The sequence below is a fragment of the Scardinius erythrophthalmus genome (assembly GCF_964197995.2).
Source record: "Scardinius erythrophthalmus genome assembly, chromosome: 23".
In the NCBI taxonomy this organism is placed as follows: Eukaryota; Metazoa; Chordata; class Actinopteri; order Cypriniformes; family Leuciscidae; genus Scardinius; species Scardinius erythrophthalmus.
Genome location: NC_138243.1, coordinates 9,834,271 through 9,858,819, shown reverse-complemented (window position 1 = coordinate 9,858,819; position 24,549 = coordinate 9,834,271). Strand labels below are relative to the sequence as shown.

Here is a 24,549-nt window from a genome sequence, read left to right as displayed (position 1 = left end):
ATAAATATATAGGCTACAAATAGAATAAAGATACAAATTAAACAATGCTGTATATTTTTTCATGCAACAGTAGTAGGCCTATTCAAGTAAAAATACCACAGAAATTCATAGTCATAATTGTATAAGTTAAATATAGATCAATCCTTATTAAAGCTTTTTTGTTGTTGTTTGATTCTCACTAATAATAGGCCTACAGACAGCCAATAGTAGACAGTACAGGTTTTAATTCTGTCTGACACTCGCGAGAGGCGGCTATAAGTGACATGGTGAAGAGTAGCTACTTTTATTTTTAGTTTAAAATCGCTTGAGTTTATAAATTGGCATGATATAAAACGATGTGCTCTAAAGTCTTGTATTGCACCGTGCAGAGCAAAATCAATGTGGAGGACCAAGTCGGTAACGTTTTAAAATCCTGACGGTTTCTACAGTACCGTAAGGCTACCGATGGCACGAACATGTATCCACTATAGCCTGTAGGTTGAACCCAGACAGATTATGAGAGCAAATCAGTCATTTTAAAATGTTCTGTGTGAGACATAGGCAAATTTAATTAGGCTAAATGGAATTTATAAATAAATATTGTGTGAAAAGCCTATAATAATGATATCGTTAATAATAATGTTTATCGTAGCAAATGTCTATAATATATATATATATATATATATATATATATATATATATATATATATATATATATATATATATATATATTTTTTTTTTTTTTTTTTTTTTTTTAAATAAGAAGGTTCTGAGAAGTATAGTGAGCAGTAAAATCTAATGTTTACAATGTTTAAAGTAGGCCTATGTAAAAATAAATAATGTAGGCTAGTAATAATTTAATGACTGAATAAAACAAAAATGAGAAAATATGACTTTAAGGCAATACAAATGTTTAAAATAAAAAGTGTATTGGCATACATTTTCAAAAATAATAATATAGTATGCATAATCAGCAAACAGTAGGCCTACAGAATGTTCATGCCGTCTGAAATCATGCAATGCTGCCATCTAGCGGTGAAGGCCACACAACGCATTCTCAATCGCAGTCGATGATATTAGTAAATAAATGAAGACGTATGAACAGGCCCGGAGTGGGTAATCGGGAGAATCGGGAGTATTCCCGGTGGGCCGCTTCACTTTTGGGCCGGTCGAGGATTTTTTTTTTTTTTTTTTTTTTACATTTCAATGTCACATTAGTTACATTAGGATACACACGTTCCGCATTCTGCCACCACAGCGCGCAACTCAGCATGGGTTGTACCATGTGAGGGAGTTCTCCCCTCCCCTCCTATAGAAATGGTTGGGTCCATAGCCCGTCTTTTCAAAACGTTTTCTCAGGGAGGCTACCGCGGGTCCGCCGGCGCCTACTGATAGCTGGGCCGGCCGTAACGGTACGCGTCAGGGAGGATGGATGGGAGGAAGTCCAGGAGGTAGGCTATGGAAGCTTTGTTTCCGCCACAGAATAAAACATTTTAAAAGATAATTGCGACTTTTTATCTCGAGTTTACATCTCGCAATTCTGACTTTTTTTCTCAGAATCTATATAAAGTCAGAATTGCCTGAAATAAAGTCGCAATTGCGTGTTAAAAAGTCAGAATTGTGAGATATAAAGTCAGAATTGCCTGAAATAAAGTTGCAATTGCGTGTTATAAAGAATTGTGAGATATAGAGTCAGAATTGCGTGATATAAAGTCGCAATTGCTTCTTATAAAGTCAGAATTGCAAGATATAAAATCAGAACTGCCTGAAATAAAGTCGCAATTGCTTATAAAGTCAGAACTGCAAGATATAGAGTCAGAATTGTGTGATATAAAGTCATAAAACGTGTTATAAAGTCACAATTGCGAAATATAAAGTCAGAATTGTGTGATATAAAGTCGCAATTGCTTATAAAGTCAGAACTGCCAGATATAGAGTCAGAATTGTGTGATATAAAATCATAAAACGTGTTATAAAGCAGTGGCGGCTGGTGAAAAATATCTTAGGTGGGGCTGTGTCATATTCAAACCATGGGAGTAGGCTATTAGGCCTACTTTCTGCCCTTGGTATGTGTATTGTGTTTGATGTTTATTTTGTTCTATTCCTTAACCCACTCCCAGTGGTTCTCAAACTTTTTAGAGTTGTACCCCAAGAGGCTTAATGTCCTTCTGCGTACCCACACTCGTCACACCAAGGGACAATATTTGCCCCCTTAAATCGATTTTTTCAAGTGCATTTTTACCTTTACACATACCTTTGTAAAATAAATAATGCTTTAAAAAAAAAGTTAAATAGATAAATATGCAATGATGGTAAAAACGAAGTGATGCTTTTAAATATTAAATTAAAACCGCCAGTAGGTGGTGAGTCATCGAGTCATTCAGAAATGAAGCAAGTGGTAGTATTTATGAATTAATCATTGAATCATTGACTCTAATGATTCGTTCAAAGTCGCAGATTCGTTCTCAAACACTGCTGTGTGCTGCAGTTCTGCTGTGGCTTTGGAGCTATTATTTTATTGTAAAAATAATGACAACTGTGTTGAAAATGAACATCACTTAATATTAATATTTCGTTTGTTGAACTGTTGTATAAAATCAATGTGACATTTCCAATCGCTAACGCACATGGTCGAGAATGGCAATATAGCGCGATTTGCCGAGGCAGCAATCTGCACGAGACCTGTCATATAGCAGCCCACTACACGCTGCTTAAATGCAGACAGTTTTGACCGCAAAAGATGAGGTAATTTGATCGGATGTCATGTATTTACAGCATTTAACCTGAGAGAAATGCATGCTCAGTTTAAATCGTATTTTAAGATGAGGTAGTATTAAAGGAACGGCAAAATTCAGCATTTTGTTCCCGCACCACCTTCTGTCACCTCACGGTTTGAGAACCACCACAAACCCAGTTTGAGACCCACTGCCTTTACATATCTTTGTAAAGCGAATAATAATAATATTACAAATAATTATTAGTATTAACACAAACTGCACGATACCAGTGCTCTGTCAAAAAGTCAGTAATTATTTAATGCCATATTACAAGGCTGAGGCATTCTTACACAAAAAAAAACAAAACAAATTGCACAAACTTTCCATTTGCATTTGAAATTTAATTAAAACAGTAGTTACTTTCTCAGACAGGTCCCTCGCTCCGGTAACTGTCCATGCTGGATCTATCGCTGTTGTTTTAAAAAGTAATCACGGAAAGCAAAACAAGGCATTAGCATGACGCATCCAGCTAGCCAGCCCGATAGACCGCTGTCTGATAGAGATGGGCGTGCCTCGGCTCGGGCTCGCGCAGCTTTGGGCGCTAAACAGAAGCGCCCATAGCTGACTAGATTTGAGCTCGCTGATTGGCTACAGTTTATGTCAAACATGTCAAACTTAAATCAGCAATTGGCTAAACTGATCCACAGACCCGCCTCTCTGGGGCGCCTCTCTCCAGCGCCCCAGAGCTGATCGACGTGCACGCAGGTGGAGGAGACGTGTTGAAAAAGCAGATATTTTGAATTTCTATTATATTTTTCACATATACTGGGTGTATTTAATATCTCAAACACACAAATACTGACAATTTGTATGTATGATTTATGTATATATTTACTTATTTATTTAATGAGTGTGGCTCATAAACTGTGGTCTGGCTCATGGGGGGGCGGCGCCCTAGCGCCCTCTATTGGCCAGCCGCCCCTGTTATAAAGTCAGAATTGCAAATTATAAAGTCAGAATTGTGTTAAATAAAGTCGCAATTGCTTATAAAGTCAGAACTGCAAGATATAAAGTCAGAATTGTGTGATATAAAGTAGCAATTGCGTGTTATAAAGTCAGAATTGCGAAATATAAAGTCAGAATTGCGAAATATAACGTCAGAATTGCGAAATATAAAGTCAGAATTGCGAAATATAAAGTCAGAATTGCGAAATATAACGTCAGAATTGTGTGAAAAAGTTGCAATTGCTTCTTATGCTTCTTATAAAGTCTAAGTGAATTATTATTTAACCTTTACATTATTTGTTAACCCATGGTATTAATACTAACTACACAATAGTACGAGCTGAACTGTTGCTTCATTTATACAATTTTAAAAAAGTGCTAATTTGGAATTCCACCATGGAAAAAGTGGGCCGGTCTTGGGCCTGAAACTCCCGGGCTGAAAAGTGGCCCCACTCCGGCCATGCGTATGAAAATTAGTCACATTCTTTTGCTTTATTTTCTGCTTTGTCCTCACAAAATCTAAATGATTTTTCATTTACATCAAATGAGAACGAGTTTGTCCCTAAAACAACATATCTAAAGAATAGGCTACAAATAGACATACAAACTTTGAGTTTTGGGGTGAAAAAGGTCCCCAATAAATAATTATTTTAAGCCATTGTACACCGCTTTAGAAGTGCTTTGCACCCTGATGTCTTTTTATACCCGACAGATTTGTATTCTGCATGAACTTCAAAAAAAAATCAGCAAAATCTGAAGATTGTAAATTGTGAACAAATACAAGCATTTGGAAGAATAATTAAATAATCTCTAAACAATACTGTTAATATTCAGTACTCATAATACTCATCGAATCCTTCAATACAAATGATCAAGTATGATTCTTGGTCACTCTAAAAAATTAAATATTAGAATTTGATTTTCAATTTCAAAAACAATTATAAATCTGTGTTACGTTATCATTTGAGTATAAAATAAAGTCCTTCTTTAAAACCATCAGGTCACAGTCGATTTTAACCAGTTGGCACCACTAGGCGGCGCCACAACATTAATAAATCAAGGCTAACGTAAAATAAATTGCAGTTCTTTGAACCGCTCGTCATGTAAACTGTCAGGACAGTTGTCTAGATACATGCATGAAGACTCTTAATAGTCTTACGCAACGATTCACAATTCTACATTAACAGCAATAAGGCATTTTATTGCATTCCAAAAAAAAAAAAAATAATAATTGTACTAGTTAGTGTATAGTACAGAACTCTTTCCAAAAGACAGCAGTTTATCAAGTGCATCACAGACACAGCATGAGCTGCATCTCGATCATTTTGTAAGAATCCAAGGAGACTGAAGGTCCTCTGCTGCACACCCACGCTTCACTATCTTGTCTTTAGGGAACGTCTGTCTAAATGCTCTGTTCCTGTGGCGTCTCTCGGTTATCTCATTGTTTGGGTGTGTGCGTCAGTCTTACTAAAACCGGCTCTTCACTGAAGGCAGTACTGTATAATTCCTCCTCTTATCCTCTCATGCATAACATCAATTAATTCTGTCGCCATTTACTCGCGCTCGTGTCGTTCCAGCCGAATCACTGTGGAACACAAAAGGAGAAATTCTGAAGAATGTACAGGTTGCTCTTTTCCATGTGATTAATACAATGCCCAGTAGCAGTTTTAACATTAAGTGACATGGCATCTGACGCACAGAAGCCAATGGCACATGTCACTATGCGCATTGGCACATCCGGTGGCACATCCGGTCTTCATTGGCACGTGCCAGTGGATAGTGGCTTGTGTCACTGACATTATTGGCATGTGCCACTGACATCGCGACACACTGACACTGACATGACACCTGACTGACACCGAGTCGCGGAACATGCCACCGTGTTGCGACACCTCCAGTAGTGACTGACAGATTAATCGAACACCTATAGCCTACTGACGTAATTGTGCCATAAAATCCTAAATAAATAGCCTAATTTTGTGATATTTAAAATATCAATTAAACGAATTAAAGTAGGCTACATTAATGTTTTTTCAAACGTGTTATTTATGTCACGTCTGTATTTGATTGGTATGTGTCACTGAATGTTTTGTAATACCAGTGCTACTTTATGTTGTTTATCTCGCAAAGTCACAAACTGGCCATTCTAGGAAAGACACGAAATAAATCTATCATGGGTCACTACGAATAACGCATTAACAGTCGCGTCCGTTACTGTAAACCTTTATTTTTGCGTGATGCTGCACAGATGCACGCCAGTAGGTGTCAGTATAAGTGAGTGTAACACTGGCCAGCGCAAGATTCTTATCTGTGGCTTAAATATTTCAAAATAATTGTATCGAATTATGTATGTTGTAGGCTACACATTAACTTAGCGATGTTATAAATCATATTTTTTTACAGCATAAAGCAAATTGTTATGCAAGTGGCATATGACGCAATCCATTGGCACATCTCACGTTTTAGTGACACATGTCAATATCCACTGGTACATGTGTCACTAAAACTGACATCTCTTTATGTTGTGCCACCTCCAGTAGTGACACCTGCAGCTGTCTGCCGTAGTATAATGTAGATTATGTACCATATGCACATCGTTAATTTGTAGAACAAAAATGTATTTTATTTATTGAATAATTACATAAAATTATTTTTTAAATATTAAAGGTACCGAGGAAGGTCCTGCGCGACCGAACGTTTGTTGCACTGAGGACTTTTTTGCACTTGTACAAATAAAGAATATTGCTAGTAGCTCGGTATACTCCTTTTCAGATACATAGCCTAACAAACATATGATTTTTAATAATTAATTTGTTTACACTTTTTGGAAGGACTTGAAATATTTAAGCCACAGATAAGAATCTTGCGCTGGCCAGTGTTACATAGTTACACTCACTTATACTGACACCTACTGGCGTGCGTCTGTGCAGCATCACGCAAAAATAAAGGTTTACAGTAACGGACGCGACTGTTCATGCGTTATTCGTAGTGACCCATGATAGATTTATTTCGTGTCTTTCCTAGAATGGCCAGTTTGTGACTTTGCGAGATAAACAACATAAAGTAGCACTGGTATTACAAAACATTCAGTGACACATACCAATCAAATACAGACGTGACATAACACGTTTGAAAAAACATTAATGTAGCCTACTTTAATTCGTTTAATTGATATTTTAAATATCACAAAATTAGGCTATTTATTTAGGATTTTATGGCACAATTACGTCAGTAGGCTATAGGTGTTCGATTAATCTGTCAGTCTCTACTGGAGGTGTCGCAACACGGTGGCATGTTCCGCGACTCGGTGTCAGTCAGGTGTCATGTCAGTGTCAGTGTGTCGCGATGTCAGTGGCACATGCCAATAATGTCAGTGACACATGCCACTATCCACTGGCACATGCCAATGAAGACCGGATGTGCCACCGGATGTGCCAATGCGCATAGTGACATGTGCCATTGGCTTCTGTGCGTCAGATGCCATGTCACTTAATGTTAATACCGCCTCTCACAATGCGCTTTAAAACGCAGCAAAAGTAGGCTACCTATTTTAAATAGGACTGGGTTGAACATGTCAATTTGTCAATGTTAATAGATTCTCATTTTGATGAACCAGTCTTGAGTATTAAATCCCAAGTTGATGCGTGAACAAAACTTTAATATTTGTAGCGCACCTCCCATTCAATAAATCGCAATAAGCTTTTGCATTGCTACTTTTGATATGAAACAAAGTCTCAGCTTTGCAATTCTGTAAATTGCAATGTTCAAACAATAAATTGGCGTTTTGGCGCTCTTTCCTGTGGCGTGACAGATCGCTAGCCTAAAGGAAAGCAGCAGCACGTGAACACTGATCGTGAACACGTGTCATTAAGTCGACCAATCAGTATTTCAACTGCGGGAAAGACGTCAATAAAACAGCTTGCAAACAACAGGCTTGTTTGAGATGAGCAAAATCTGCGCAGAATCGATCACCGTTGATCAGCGCGAGATGCATGCCGGTTAGAAATGTGTCCGAGTGCGGTCCGCCTTGCTCTGATGTCATGCTGACGTATGTCAAAAATCTCTCGCGAGCGCAAGGCACACCTGTCGGATTCTGCAGTCGAGCGCAGTTGCTCTCCACCGACTGCTCTGATCAAAAGCATGATGGGAAACGACTTGCTGACGACACAGCTTAATGTTCATTGGTTTAAACAACCGTGATGTATCATTCTCTTTTAAAATGTTTGATTTTAAAACTCTGATATCATGTTTTATGAGTATACGTTATGTGTGAATATTCCCAAACTATCTGACAGTGCGATCTCTTTGGGTTATGCAATGTAATTTAAAAAAAAAATAAAATAAAAAAAAAATAAACACATATCTATTAAATAAAAAAGATTGATAAACATGTATTTGGAATGGAATTAAATAAGTAGGCTACTTTGGGTGACTTGTTTATCATATTTATTTTCATATAAAAGCAACAGAACTTAAATTCCATCCAGTTTATTATCAACACTGTGCACGAGCGTGAATCCCGTGAATCCCGCGATATCCGTCTTTGATCTCACAGGTGTCTGATCCACTACGAGAATAGAGAACTGTCCGGCTTGCCTGCGCTTTTTTCACTCCTCCTCTCACTGCAGCCGCCTACTCTCGACTACATTTCAGGCGAGGCAAGGCGCATCTCAAACAAGCCTGTTATCACTTAATGCTACGTCAGAAATGTCATTCATAAAATCGATAGTCAGCTAGAAAAATTAACTCTAGAGAGGAGCATTTTGCTGTACTATATTATACTTTTCCTTAACTTGTTCTTCAATAGGCTATTTAATGTTTTAATAAATCCATCATGAAAACAGTGTTTATGACAGGCACGTCCCTACTGACAAAAAACCCTAATAGAAACCCTCACTGAATTTGTAATGGTTTTAATGGCTATAATGGGAATTGTATTGGTTGTGATGGAAACTGTAATGGTCCCTGTGGGTCTCTACTGGTAATTTGTTGCCTTCTATTGGTGGCATGTTAAAATCACTAAATCCTAACGTAATATGGCTCAAAACAGGGTTGCCAGGTCTGTTTCACAAAACCAGCCCAAAGGCCAATCAAATACAGCCCTAAACAAGCCCAAATGACCCTATCCAAATATCAAAACTCAACATATGCCACACCCATACCTAAAATATTTTACAGTCACCTTTGTGTTATTCACAATTTCAACTTAAAAATCACAAAGTCTGTTTTCATAAAGGAGCTGAAAGCACAAGTCTCCTTCATAATCTAGCAGTTTTAGCATTGGTATGTAAAATATTTTAATACACTCATTTAATTCAATTACAATTTATGCTATGTCAAACCCTTAAACCGCAGAAAAACCCCCCCCCAAAAAACAAGTAACCCATTTGTGCCGGGAAACTTGCCAACTATGCTACTGGAAACCATTTGGTAATGGTTTTAATAGTTAACAGTTGATGGTTTGTAATGGCATTCGTAGTGGAAAATATTAGAACTTCTCTGATGGTTTCTTGCTGTTGTTTTTTTCAGAAGGGACTTTAAATATTCATATTTAAAAAAACAAACTGCAGTAATTATATCATTAAAAGTTATTATGATCATTTTATTAATATAAAAACTACCTAATGTTCAATTAAAATGTTTGTATACGCATTGAATCAAATTGAATCGTGATCAAACTGAAGCTTGTGAATCGAAATCGGAATTGAATCAGTCTGCAAACCGGAATCGAATCGTGAAACTTCTGTCAGTACCCATACAGCCCTAATGTTTGTGTCAGGATTTCCAAGATGGTAGAAACAGAACAAGATTTTGTAATGTTGGGCTTCACGTGGACTCCTTTTATGATGACTTTATTGTGCAGTGAAAAGAACAACCAAAACATTTTGCTTCCACAGAACAAAGAACGGCAAAATCACGAGCGCGAGTAAACGAGGACAGAATGTCCTCATGTGAACTATCCCTTTGAGAGCATGTAAAGAAGAGGTAACATCCATCAAGCTTTTTTGGCTCCGCTCCTCTGTTTCTGTTTGCGGAGGTGAGCCTCGATCTCGTGTCGGAAGAGCAGCATTCCCAGCTGGCCGTGCGACGCTTCGTTCATGGCCTTGGACTGCATGCACATCTTGTACTGGTCCGGGGGTAACTCGTCCGCGCAGCGCTTCTCATGCCACAGGTGGAAGAGGCCACGGGACGGGGCGCGCACTACTAGTAGATTACTGTGGAGGTACTTCCTGTACAGGTGCACGTCCTCGCCGCCCCAGCCTTTAATGTCCACATCGAAACCCCCTGGAAGAGTAGGAGACAGTCAATAGGGCCATGAACATTATCACATTTCTTGAATAGCAAAAGATGGAACCCTCAAGCAATAGAGATGTGGAGCTCAACATTTAATGCCAGTCTTCTCAAGATACTAAAATCCAAATTCTAGCAAATTCTTCTGGCCAAATGGTTCTAAGAACGGTAAGGAACGGTTCCAGTTATATTTCCCCTTGAGACTGGTTAGGCATGGGACAATTACAAACTGTTACAGCACACACAATGCCTCTGCACAAGATTTCTCTCGACATGGGGACATGAGACCTGTCATTCAATACATGGGAAAACAAAGTAACGTGTGTGTGTGTGTGCGTGCGTGCGTGCGTGCGTGTATATTTATTTATATTACAGGTGCTCTAAGCGATGTCACATGTTTTTTAGGCCGAAACATTTTCTGTCACATACAGCAAACAGCAGTCTCTCACAAACGGCAATAAAAACAAACTGGCCCAGCCTGGACCACGAAACATAACAAACAGTGTTCCAGCCAATAACCAACAAGAATGATTTGGGGGTGGGGGTTGGGGGGGTTAGTGCGTGTGCACATGAAGGGGGGTGTGGGGATTGGAGGAGAGAGAAGCATGAAGAGGGAAGTTAGCTAGAGGAGAGATGTCCTAACAACGACTATCGTTAGAATTATATTGTCTTGAATTTTGATTTGGCCGACACACGACCAAAGAGACGACGTTCCGATGAACAAATAGCAAAGAAGATGGAAAGGAGAAGGAACGTGCAAAATCCAGAATTTACATCGGAAAAGAGGAGGAGGAAGAGTGGAGGAAGACATCGGAGGAGGGAGTTTTGTTTGACAATACTTCGAGAAGTGACGTCACCCAACATCGCTTAGAGCACCTTTAAATATTTTCATATAACACATTTTTCTTAAATATATACATGCATGTGTGTGTATTTATATTTACAAAATAATTATACACCGTACATACACATATATTATGTAAACACAAGCTGTTATTTTGGATGCGATTAATCATTTCACAGCCCTAAAGTAATCTGATTACTCTTGTTACTTATAATGCGTTACCATATCCATACCGGCTGGGCCGGATCAGCAAGAAATGGAACAGTTAAGCAAAGAGAATGGTTCACCCTAATGGTGGGAAAGTGGCTATAGTCTCAACATGTTCAGTTGTTTTGTCCAATAACTTAAAAATCTCAATGACTTCTTAAAGGGACAGTTCATCAAAAAATGTACTTACTCTTCTCCTGTCCTTACAAACCTTTACGACTTTCTTTCTTCTGTGTAACACAAAGATGATATTCTGAAAAATGTTTCAGCTGTCTTTGTCAATACCCATCTGACATTTGAACGTTTATTCATGGGTGAATCAACATCATGGATAAAGGATTAATCAGTTAAATTTTGTACTTTCTGTACAGATCTGTACTTTTTTTGATGTATACATATTTAGTTTACCTTTTTATAACCATTTAGCACTAAACATTGTGTAATATTTTTTCCAAGTTGAAACAATTTACAACAAACATCATTGGTCCACAGTTCCAATGATTGAGTCCCACAGAAGAAAGAATGTAATTTAGGTAAATGATTAAATAATTGTCACTTTTGTGTAAACTATCCCTTTAAGAGAAGAAAAAGGCAGTCAAGAAGAATTTTATTGTAAAGATTGTTTTGTCAATCAGGCAGAAATAGCTTATTATTCCTGTCTATTTAAGGCAGCAACAGCGCATTTAAATCTGACCCCTGTATTGTTAATGCGGTCAGCTGCAATAATGCATCCGCCAAAAAGAAAATGTTGAATGAACACGTTGTTTACATGCATCATCTGTTGTTGTTAAAAGGAAGTTTGAACTTCCCTCAGGACAAACCGCTCTGTTGTCTGTTCCTGTGTCATTGTGTAGGAAAGCGTGTAAATGTGTATTTGTTCAGTCTGAATCTCCATTTGAACAGTTTATGGTGTAGATTATGTATTTGCTTAATTGTGCTTATGAAACAAAGTTTTGACTTCCCTTAATGGAGCATAGTATTTCTGCCATCTGTCTGCTAAGATGTCCATGTCATGTGACTCTACTAACTCTGCTGAAGCATCAGTATCAGCCCTTGTTGTGTCAGGTAATGTTACTCATGTCCACACAGGTAATCGGTTAAGTCATGAGAACTGCTCGATTCTCACAGGTCGGACCTGTTGTGTTCACTGAGATTGCATTATTATTTGATGGTTTGTATTTTACTTCTATATACTGTCTCTACATAAGTGCTTTTTACATTCAAAATGATCTTAAAAGGGACATTTACCTATATTGATGAAGTCGGATCTGTATTGGCAGGTCATTCCAAACCCAAAGTCCCTCCAAAAGCCAGTGTCCTTTTTAATGATCTGTAAAAGAGTGAATACTGATGAGTATGACTGATGGGTATCTTGTGTCTCATTCACGGTCCAATTTTATCACTTGCCAAGTCGCAAATGTGTGTAAAAATTGATTTGGTGAGTAAATAAAACTGCCAGTTGCCAGTAACTATATAACAAACTCAAAGAATGATGGTGATTTGAAAATTTCAACAAGTGTTATTATCGTTATAAGGTGCAGTATGTAATATTGACAGCTAGTGGTTGAAATGGGTACTGCAGTCCAAATTCAAAATATTGGAGAGAGTCGTTTCCCCCGCCCTCCTCAGACCCTCTGCCAGAGAGCCATCTCTCAAACGCATCTCCAATATTTATGCCTCTGGTCATGGAGCTTTTTAGATGAATGCCGAGGCTTTTTAGGTTGGGTAGAATCTGCGATCTCTGACCCAGTTGGCTGGCTTTCACGGCTGCAGTTACACCATGTTTTCCACCAATTGACAACCCAGGGTATTGAAATACTTCTGAGTAAACTGAAAGTGGGCGGGAAGTTGCTGTTTGACCATGGAAAAGGTTTGCAAAGTTACAAAGCACAATGTCACTCCAAAGGGAGTTATTCTCTATTTCAGTAAGCATGGTTTCTGAACTCCCTGAAATGCCTCCACTGTGGTCTTAAAGAGCAACTTGCAGGTTAAATTTATAACTTAATTAATACTTAATATTGTCTGAAGAGGTTTTTTAAAAACACATATGTAGAAATTACTAATGAAATCTAATTGGTTGTAGAGATTTTGATGAAAATGTGCTAGGCTCTGGAATACGCCTTTCCCCCTATAGCAACGCGTCATATGACGTATGCCGAGGTAAATATGAGCTCGCGTTCAGCCAGCGCTCTCATTGTGGGTGTAGTAGTTAGAGCAGTAGTGAGCGACAGAGAAAGTTTTAGATCGAGTTTTAGAGAAGCCATATTGGTAAATTATTGTGTTTGTGCTGGTTGCACAAAATCCAGCCTGTCAGGACATCGTGTCCATCATTTTCCCTCTAGGAAAAACAAGGCTTTTCGTTCTTGGGTGCGTTTTGTTCAGGTGAAGAGAGCAGACTTCACTGCCGCGTCTGTCACCGCACACTCGGTCGTTTGTGGCGCACATTTCACTCCGGAGAATTATCGACCCGGAGATTTGTCGGAATCATAGGCATGCTCGTCGGAGAACTCGGTTTCTTCATTCACATCCATTGTAATTTGTAACCTGAGCTCTTTCAGTGCACGCATCTTCGGGTTCTCCCGCCGGATGTAGGCGTGAGCACAACATCAACTGGCAAACGCAATGTAAGCGGAACGAAACTGAGCTACTCGTTATTGTGTTTATGTGGACCGTTTATCAGTTTGGACCAGTACAGCGTGAGCCTGATCAAACAACACTGTAACTGCGAGATCCAGTAAATAAAGCATTTGAATTCGCCACTGAAGTAATAACATCGCTGCGAGATCTAGTGAGAAATATTCACATTTCTCCGTTATTAACGGATCAAACAGCGCTGACGTGGAAACCAGGAATAAACATTGTGCCATGAATGAACGAACTATCCAGTGTCCATAGATCAGCAACATTCACCATGGCTTTACTGTAGTAACACTAACTGCAACCATGGAAGTTTGGCATTTTCCACTAAGGCCCGGTATGCATCCACCTCCCTGCAACACTGACTTTCCTCAGCTGTAAACATTGCCTCGCATTTCCCACACAAGCACCTATGGAACAAAAAATGTTAGCAGGAATAAATATCTCTCTGTCTCTCGATGAGAAACCGCTAAGTTATATCACGTAACGTTAGTCTGGGCAGATATTAATGAGCATGACAAACGCCTGATCAAAGCTTAGTTTCTGTTATTGTAAGTTCCAGTATGTTCTGTCTAACATTAATCCTGGCCTGTCCCTGCTCTCTTGGCAGCCTAGCAGGCTCATAATTGTATGGCTGTGGTCCGTCAACAATTTCCTCAGCGTCCGAAATGTCATTGCAATCCATTTTTCCCTGTTGTTTGAATCGACCGCTCTCCCTCGTGCTACGTCACGACTCTCGCCCGTCACGCCCATTTTCAGATGCGGAAGTAAAATTTTCTCACAAAAATGACTCCAGAAGCCACTGTAGCGTATTTAGAATTTTTTTTTTTAAGAAAATCTAGTTCCTACATTATTTTTCTATACATTGACTTGTAGGGTCTTCTAACCTGCAAGTTGCTCTTTAAAGGCACACTATGCAAGATTTGTACCTTAATATAACAGCTTCGAAATAACTCGTAGAAGGGCGAATCATCCCGATAACAAAGCGTGGGCGGGGGGGAGCCGCTGGCAGATGGCGTCAAAAAAACGCGTCTCTGTAGGCAGCCTAGGCTCTGAGATCTGCACACAAAAACAAATGGTTTAGCCAAACACTCAAAACCAAAACAAATAGTGTTCCAACCAATCACCGACAAGGGGAGGGTGTTGTGAGGTTTTGTGCACGTGCACGGCTGCACGCGAAGTCAGAGCTGAAGAAAAAGCTGACTCAAAACCTCACAACACCCTCCCCCTGTCAGTGATTGGTTGGAACACTATTTGTTTTGGTTTTGAGTGTTTGGCTAAACCATTTGTTTTTGTGTGCAGATCTCAGAGCCTAGGCTGCCTACAGAGACGCGTTTTTTGACGGCATGCTTATGGGGCGGGCAGCTAGCGGATCGTTAGAAAGATTAGATGAATGTGATAAAAATATTTTTGGGCCTGAAATCACTGATACCACCTTTAAGCTTTTCTGTCAGTTTGTTTGCTGGCTTCCATGGCTGCAATACACTGTGGCAACCCGGGTGTGGAAATACTACTGTGTAAACTGTCAGTGGCCAAGATCACACAAACCAAAAAACACATTTCGACCTGGAACGCACATTCAAAGTAGAATAACTGGCTCTTGCATTGTTTTTCAAAGAACAAGTATTTGAATCTTGGGTTACACTTTATTTTAAGTTGTCTTTGTTACAGTGTAATTATATATTTAAGTACTGAGTAATAGTAATTAACAACATGTACTTACTATAATGTTTGGGTAGGATTAGGATTTGGTTGAGAGTTAGTTGATTGTAATTATGCATAATTTACTGTTATTACTATGGTAAGTACATGTAACAAGGACACTGTAAAATAAAGTGTTACCGGATTTTGCATGTTTCTAAAGCTCTACAAACATATGGTACTTTTATGCTTTAGTACAGCCAAAAAAAGAAAAAATGAACATACAGCACTTTTAACAAAAAATAAGTATTTTCACGGAAATAAAAATAAAACCGTAACTAGAAAACTGAAACTAAAATACATTAATAGCCACTAGATAACATTGCATTAACCTATCTTGCATTAACCTATCAAAACGGATATATATGGAACAAAATCATGAAGGGTCCTTTTTGCAAAATGCAGTTAAGAGAGAGAGAGAGAGACTAACCTTCCTCCCATTTGTCCCTAATATGCATGGTAATAGCTAAATTACATCACTCTAATAATAGCAAAAATTTTTTTTTTTTTTAAATAAATATTGCTAAATATATAGTCCATTATTATTATAGGCCAATAGATTTTCTCAATTCAATCAGCATTTGCGCATTATCAGCACATTTAATCAAGCTCTTTATTATCTACACGTCCAGAATATCAATGCCATGCGACCGTGATGATTGTGTGTTCCATCACAATGCGGCAATTAATCACATCAAACTTGATGAAGCATTTTAATCTCCTGATGAAATGAGTTGCATTACCAGCTGCTGTTCCACGGGGGGGATGTGATCGTGGCTGCCGTAGATTACAGCTGGGTTGTACTGGCTGAAGAGAACTGGGTAAAACACTTTCTTTCCTAAGACAGAGTAAGACAATGCCATCACACAGCTGGCTATGATACCAACACGACAATAAAGCACTTTATTAGATGGCCATCCTCTCTCTAATATGGTCTCAGAAACAATATAAATGTATTTACACTACCGGTCAAAAGTTTGTCAAAATTATCACATGATCCTTCAGAAATCATTCTAATATGATGATTTGCTGCTCAGGAAACATCTCTGATTATTATCCAAATACTTATAAGTGTCCAAATACTTTTTGGGGCTATATGTAGCGTTTCCTCTTTTCTCTCACCGGGCTGGGCATTAAGACGACATGTGTTCAGGAAGTCGGCTGTGAAGAAGATGTCCACGTCACAGAAGAAGAGCAGGACATTGCCTCCCTTCCAGGCACGAGCGCCCACATCCAGCCCTCGACCCCGAGAAAACTCCTCGTTCAGCTGGATCAGAGTGAAGTTGCGGAAGTTCAGCTCCCTGCAAGAAAAATCACAGACTGTCTCATAATGGTCACTGGAATGTTCTCTCATTGATAAGCAGTATCTTATGTTGTTCTTTAACAACATCTGTTTTTCTGGAAACAACGCCATATCAACAAGAGACAAATCAGGAAACAAATCACAAGCATCTGCAGACCTTCATGTGTCCAGATCAATTAAAATATCAATGTTTTTTTTTACTTTAAAGATGACCTATGAGGGGAGCACGTAATTTTTTTTTGGTGTGGTTCTCTCACCTGGAGATGATGCTTGGTACTCTTTATGCGGCACACTTATCATACAAGCTTCTAACATGAAAAATGTAAAATGTAAACGCATGTTCATCTTTGTTAAAGCTGTATTTTTATGTTGTTTTATTAACATTAATGACAGCAGGAATATTAGGCTGCTGTCACTTTAAGACCGAATGCACGGATCGCATATACTGACACACATCCGGTTTCTTTCTCAACCGTTCACTTATGACATAACCGAGAGAATACTTGCCGAGACGGGTATTTTGACATCATTTTCGTGTGTATAGCCGCATTTCCACTGAAATTACCCGGAACAATTTGTCCCAGGAACTTATTTCCCCCCAGATCAGTTGCTGTTTGCATTTCCATCGTGGTCTAAAGTACCGTGAAGATTAGGCAAATAGTCTGGTGACGTAGGAATGCGCGTGACCAGTTCCCACTGGATTTCGTCCTCCGCATATAAAGCCTGAACCTCGTCGTCGGTCCATCGGTCGTATTTTTTAAACTCCCTTGTTGATTCGAATAGCAAACAACCCTTACTGCACGCACCGCGACAGACTTTTAACAATGGTGGTTGAATTAAAATGCTGCGTGGAGTCAACCAATCAAAATGCTGCGTGAACTCAACCAATCAGCATGGTCAGCACCCAAGTCCCACCCCCAAAATGAATATCCCTCATTTAAATAATTCCCACCCAAGGCATAAGCAAAATAAAGGGTTAATACGGTGTTGAAACTCGTGGTTATGATAAGGGGACATTTCCCAAACACGCTGGAAGTAGTTGACCAATCACAACACGCTGATCCAGCCGACCAATCAGAGCACATTGTACTTTTCAGAAGGAGGGGCTTCATAGAGACAGGAACGAAACGGAGCATTTCTGAGAGTCTGAGAAGAGAGGTGCAGCAACAATGTCAAATATAGGAAAATAATGTGTTTTCTTAACATTCAAGCATGAAAACCTGTCCTAGTTGAGCCCAAAAACTAAATCAAGACTGTGAAAAAGGGCACAATATGGCCTCTCTAAAACTTTTTATCTTAAAGAATTTAAAGACTGTCAAAAGATTTCAAATATTTTTAATGAAAATGGTACCAAAGTTTTTCAAAACCATGTGAATCCAACATGAATACAAAGAGTACATTACCACTAAAACTAAGCACGCTAAATATACACGTCTCACTGTCTGTTGGGGGGGAAATTAAGTCGATTGTGATGGCAGTGAAAGATGTGCTGTGATTGATGGCGGGTGCAGATTTTACAGCGTGACCTGCATCACTTCTCATGGATAGAGGGAATAACAGGCATCCTCAGCCAGTCTGTGTGACTATGAATACAATCAACCGCATAGACACAGAGACACACTAGATGATTAAAGTGTAATGTGCTGGGCTTGAGCCAAGCTGTATAAAAGCTCAATGCCACCACACACAGAGTGCAGGGATAATACCTGCTATTAAAGCCATACAGCTGTTTTAGCAGGAACAGGAAGAGACACTTCCTTTATATTACTGAATCACTAGCAGTGAATCACCATGTTATCAAACACTCCACTCTAATGGAGAGAGGATCAGTCTTTGGCCTGAGAAAGACTTTAAAAAAAAAATATATATATACATGTGTTGTTTTTGTTTTTTACAACGGTTTTGATTTTGGGCAAAGACTTAAAAAAATTTATACTTTTAATCAGGAAGTACTCATTAAATTACTCAAGATTAAAGACATTTATAATCTTACAAAATATTTATTTTTCAAATAAATGCTGTTCTTTTGAACTTCTTTTACATCAACGAATCCTGAAACAATGCATCATGGTTTCCACAAAAATATTAAGCAGCACAACTGTTTTCAATATTGATAATAATAATAATAATAATAATAATAATATTAATAATAATGTTTCTTGAGCATCAAATCAGCATATTAGAATGATTTGGTAACACTTTACTCAAAGCCTTCATACATAATGCTTTATAAAAGTATTTTAATACATGAATTATGCATTGTAATGCATTGCTTGGTCTCATGACTAAATGTAACCACAGTTATAATGCATTATAATACTAGATATAATATCTATTAATTGTTACACCTTTAGAAAGTATAATGCATTAAAACACATGACAACCAATTTCAGAAGTAATAAGTAATCTGCAAACATTATATTGCATTTTAACTTTGCTTACAATTATTTATGAAAAGATTTGATGCATTATAAATGTACATTATGAATACGTTTATAATGCATTATACATAAAGGCTTTAAGTAAAGTGTTACCAATGATTTCTGAAGGATCATGTGACACTGAAGACTGGAGTAATGATGCTGAAAATTCAGCTTTACCATCACTGGAATAAATTACAGTTTTAAATATATCAATACTAATATATAATAATAATTATTATTAATTAATTAATTAATATAAATATATTCATTTTAAATATAAACTATTTTAATTTATAATAACATTTCATAATATTATTGTCTTGCTGAATTTTTTTCTTTCAAAAACTAAAAATCTTACCAACTCTAAACTTTGGTTTGGTGGCATGCAAACATGAACAGGACACAAAAAGACAGAAAAGATGGTATTCATAAAAAAGCAATAAAACCCTGGAGCCACAAGCATTCAGACACTAGAAAAATGCTTGTAAAGCACCTGTCACATGTGGCTGCCCACTGCTCTCATTGGCCCAAAGCAAAAAATAGGCCAGAATGTCTGCCTGAAATAAAAAAAATAAAAAAAAAGCACCTACTTTCCCTGACCGAGATTCATAACCCACGGAAATATTGCTGCAACCCATGGGAGTTACACGGAATAATAAAACAGTCATTGTTAATATACAGTATAGCCGGCAAAAAAGTGTTCAAGAGCCACTAGTCGTGAAGATTTAGAGCAGTTACAAATAGCCATTTGTAACAAACAAGATTTGATTTAAGTCACATTAGCGGAACAGATTTGGAAAAGAGCCCGGGGCGTTTCAGCATGCATGTGATATTCAATTCACCATCAGCCACAAAAAAAAAAAAAAAACTCTCCAAATATTTCTTTGTATGATACTGACTTGTTTTCAAAGGCTGTCTAGGATATTTGTCATTCCGTCATTCATTGCATTTTTTCCATTTCACTTCAGCTTTGGAACAGACAGACAGATAGATAAGACAGATCTAAGTATAAGTATAGTGTATATACAGTATACTTAGCCTGGTTTTTATTAGATTTAGCTCAATTCTGGAGACAAATTTGTCCCCAAACTGTATCTAAATGAATCCACACACAGTTACTAGCATGTCTGATCACTTCAGGGTGATGCTTAATTGTGGTTATTTCATAATGCGCACTTGGATTATAAATGTCATCATCAATATTAACATGAACCAGGTTTGTATAATGCAGTGTTACTTACACTCTCTTCCCCTCTCAAATGAACACAAATTATTCATGTGTATGGATTGACTTTGCCCGGCAGATCCGGATATCACATCTACCTACTTCTGTGAGGACTGATACTGATGGTCTTATAGCAGTGAAGCGTCTACAGATTCTTAACAGCAATGTGTGTGTGTGTGTGTGTGGCTTCAAAAGAGCGAACATTTCTGTTGTTTATTTTTCCAGTTTTTTATAAAATTACATTCATTATATTTTTTACAATTCTACTTATTTTCTTGCTTTTGCAATGCTTGCTATTGTTGTTTAATCTTAAGATTGTGTGGTTTCAGGAGATCTTTATCTTCAAAGGTTCGAGATATAAAGGAATGTCTCCATCTCAAGGGTTTTCACGTAAACGGACGATGTTGTAAAGCTGCAATTTATGGAAGCTTGTTTCCGCCACAGAATATAATAAAAAAGGTAATTGCGACACAATTACCAATTGTCACAATTGTCAAAAGTCACAATTACCTTTCTTATTTTTTATTCCGTGGAGAAAATAAGCTTCCATTGTAATTTTCCATTTCTTTTTGTGCACTGTAAAAAATTAGCGTGATTTTAACGGTAAAAATGTGACAGTAAAAACCTGTTAACCGTTTGACAGTAAGTTTCCTTACTATGGTGAGTAACTTATCTAACCTTACCCGTAAAATACTGTTAAATTTCAAGTCATTGTATAATTTACAGTATAAAAAACATAAATTGACATTCCCAGAATTCCCTATGTGACACTTCAAATTTGATGTATTTCAATTGAAATAACAATTTTTCTTAGTTTTTTTTTCTAATCGGTTCTGTACATTAGGGTTTTATGTTACATCTACTGTTGTTAAATTAATGTTTATTGCATTTTTTCATGTCATGTGTGTTCCCATGATGGTGTTCAGTGTTTGTGTGAATGACACCGTGCACCTTCTATATATAAGTATTGACCTTCTCAGCTTGAGGAAAAGCTTCTTGTGATGAGCTTTGATTCATCATGTGACTTTCTCATTTTTGGTGGTTGTCATTGTATTACAAAGGTACAAAACAGATATTAGTAGTTAAATCTGTAAAACCTAAAATGCTTCTACTGTATTTTTAGGGTAAATTTCTGCCAACCACAGCTGCCCTGCCAGTTTTACATTGTGTGGTATAATAACACTTGCTGGATTTGTGCTGGTCAGACAAAGTACAGGATGAAGTCTGAGCACTGAAAAATTATGATAAATTAAGATGATAAAAAAAAAAATGACCCTGCTTATTGTTTATCATCATGATTTCGTCTCATGCTTTCTGCTATTTCGAGGCTCTCTCAGTCAACCTCTCTGGCTAATAGCAGGCATTTAGTTAAAGTAAGAAGTTGTTGGCGTTGGTCATTCAAGGCGACAAATGTGAAAGTGACTCTTGGTGATGTGGGATTCAAGCATTTATGCAAATGATCAGTCAGCCAATGCAGCAACTGTCAGATACTGTATGAAGTGTGTGCAAAATGAAGGTAATAACAACTGAGCAATTTTCCTCTTCTCAAATTATTTTTCTCTACCCACATATAGGGACATAAATCACAAAAATGATGTGTGGAAAATAGTGTCAAAACTTGTGGCCATTCCAAGTGGGTTTGATTCATGCATTTATAGTCATTCATCTTGTTTATGATATGATGCATTATCTACTGCAACAATACATTTACAAATGCTTTCTCCCTTAGAATGCTAATGGAGGGCTACACTGTAAAACATTTTTGTAAATATGATATAATGATTGATTAAAATGACTTTCTGTGGTATTTTTGGAATACTGATAATAATGAAATCTGATTAATGAAATCTGAGAGCTTTCTGTCCCTCCATCGACAGTCTACACAACTACCACTTTCAAGCCTCAGAAAGGTTGTAAAAAGACGTCATTAAAGTAATCCATGTGACTCCAGTGATTTAACCTCAATTTTATTAAGCTACGCAAGTGCTTTGTGTACTTTAATGACGTCTTAATACCTTTCACGGGCTTGAAAGAGGTAGTTGTGTAGACCGCCAATGGAGGGACAGCAATCTCTCAGATTCATCAAAAAGATCTTCCTTTGTGTTTCGAAGATGAATGGGGTTTGGAATGACATGAGGGTGAGTAAATGATGACAGAAATGTAATTTTTGGGTCAATCCTATAACTTGTATTTAAGGAAAATAACTTTAAGAAATGAAGGTATAAGCATTCAGAGCTGCTGGGAAGTTACAACCAATTAGCTCTAGATGTCTGGAAGAGAGCTGGAATGAACAATAAGGAAATTGTGGAGAATCCAGTTAGTCTAAAAGTACAGAAAGAGTTAAGTTAAGAAGCCCTTGATTAAGCCCTTGATTTCTGGATCAGAGAGAAGCCAATGAATTCCCACAGAAGGAACAAGAGCTGTGCTGATTATTGGCCCTTCCCTACCTTGAAAGGTACAAGGCCATGATTGCTTTCCCATATCTCTAACAATTCCCCTCCAAAAAGTGTCCTTGTATGTGGGAACAACCTGGTCAAAGAAGATAGATCTGAAAACCAATGAGTCCAGTTGCATTTCAATGCTTCTCCATAAAGAGAAAAGCCATTTTCTTCCTGTGAATTGAGAGATATCTTATCCGCTGCAATGCAGGGAGGTTTCCAGCATGACCCTGGCTGGATTCCAGGCAATCAACTGCTCTGTTGATTTCATCTGCCTCCGAGCAGCATCTGAGGTGACCTGTTATTTCCACACTGGATGGAGGTCAGAGTCACTGCAGTCTAACAGTGCAGATTCACTGACCTCCAATCTGTAATCACGACAGTGCCGCTAACCCCAGCTGTGCTCTCATGATTACAGATTTGAGGTGTGTGCGCCAGTGCGATTGATGATAACAAATAGTCAAAGAATATTAAAAAAGCATTTCAGGTTATGACATTAACCGATGGCTCCCTGAGAAAGGGACCTTCAACACTGCTCTTGGATTGACACTATAGGGGTACGCCATCTGAAGCACATGTGATAAACACGCCAATTTCATTGGCCGACGACGTCACATGCTTTGATTTATGATGGGCAGCATACTCTGCTGTGATGCGACTGTGTCCCTCTCCTACTGTCCCACACATATCTCTACATGCATATAACATGCTGTATATACAGTATATACACTGCCCGGCAAAAAAATAGATTTAAATAGGGAAATGCTTAAGAGTTTATGATTGGATCATTATTGAAATGTTTCTTACATGTTATATATTTGGTAACAGTTCTTTTAACCCTAATTGATGGAGTGTGTAGATTTTCATTTCTTAAACAGCCATGTAGGAAGACGCATCATGGCCATATCCCAGGATGACAAGGTCAACATTCATCAGGATCAGATTGTGAAAGAATGGTTGTTAGGAGAATGAAGAATCATTTTCACACATGAATCAACACCTCAGAGTCCAGACGTTAACTTCACTGAGAGTCTTTGAGATGTGCTGGAGGAGACTTTACAGAGTGCTGGACTCTTGCATTGTCAATACAAGATCTTGACCAAAAATGTTTGCACCTCTTGATGGATATAATTGTTGTGATGATATTTCTATTAAGAGGTATATACATTTTTGGTCAAGATCTTGTATTGACAATAAAATCTACTCTAGCACATCCCAAAGACTTTCAATGAATTTAAGGTCTGGTGAAAGGTCCTGGCAATTATGTTTCCATGTATTTTATAAAAAAAATTCACAGCGCTGAATATCATATGGTGATTGTGAAACATGGAACACCTCATTTGTTATGTTTCGTGTTAACAAGAACAATGCACTGAAGCTTTAATTCAGTGGCGAAGCAAAAAAAAACTCAGCGTCAAAAGGATCACGGCACCGCGCCGCCTCAGTGTGCAGTGTGAATGCTCCAATCTCTTAACAGGGAGACGCCTGTTATACATGTCATCAGCATAATATAATATAATAATAAAACATATAAAATAGAAATAATCCAATATATTTTGTTTGACCAAGAAAGTTATGAATTGCTTGTTTATGAAATTATTGTACTGTATAAAAGCTATATTATACTTGTTTTTGTACTGTTAAAGATATATTAATTACATATTAATGTCATGTATTCTACATCTTTATTTATATATTTATTACAAGATATATTATAATCCGATTTTTATTAATATCTATTGTAAAATTACATATATTTAACACCACCCAAAATTTGAT

At 37.7% G+C, this 24,549-nt stretch overlaps 1 protein-coding gene across 4 annotated transcripts in view; it reads right to left on the bottom strand.

The window, feature by feature from the left end:
• Positions 1 to 8,127: 8,127 nt before the first annotated feature.
• Positions 8,128 to 24,549, bottom strand: part of csgalnact1a (chondroitin sulfate N-acetylgalactosaminyltransferase 1a) — a 37,834-nt gene continuing 21,412 nt past the window's right edge. For all 4 annotated transcript variants that reach the window (XM_081354726.1, XM_081354727.1, XM_081354729.1 and 1 more), the window contains 4 exons: positions 16,504 to 16,682; positions 16,125 to 16,219; positions 12,292 to 12,373; positions 8,128 to 9,986 (listed from right to left, as the gene is read on the bottom strand). In XM_081354726.1, coding sequence (XP_081210852.1) covers positions 9,697 to 9,986; positions 12,292 to 12,373; positions 16,125 to 16,219; positions 16,504 to 16,682 — 646 coding nt within the window. In that variant the 3' untranslated portion in view covers positions 8,128 to 9,696. The remainder of the gene's footprint in view (positions 9,987 to 12,291; positions 12,374 to 16,124; positions 16,220 to 16,503; positions 16,683 to 24,549) is intronic.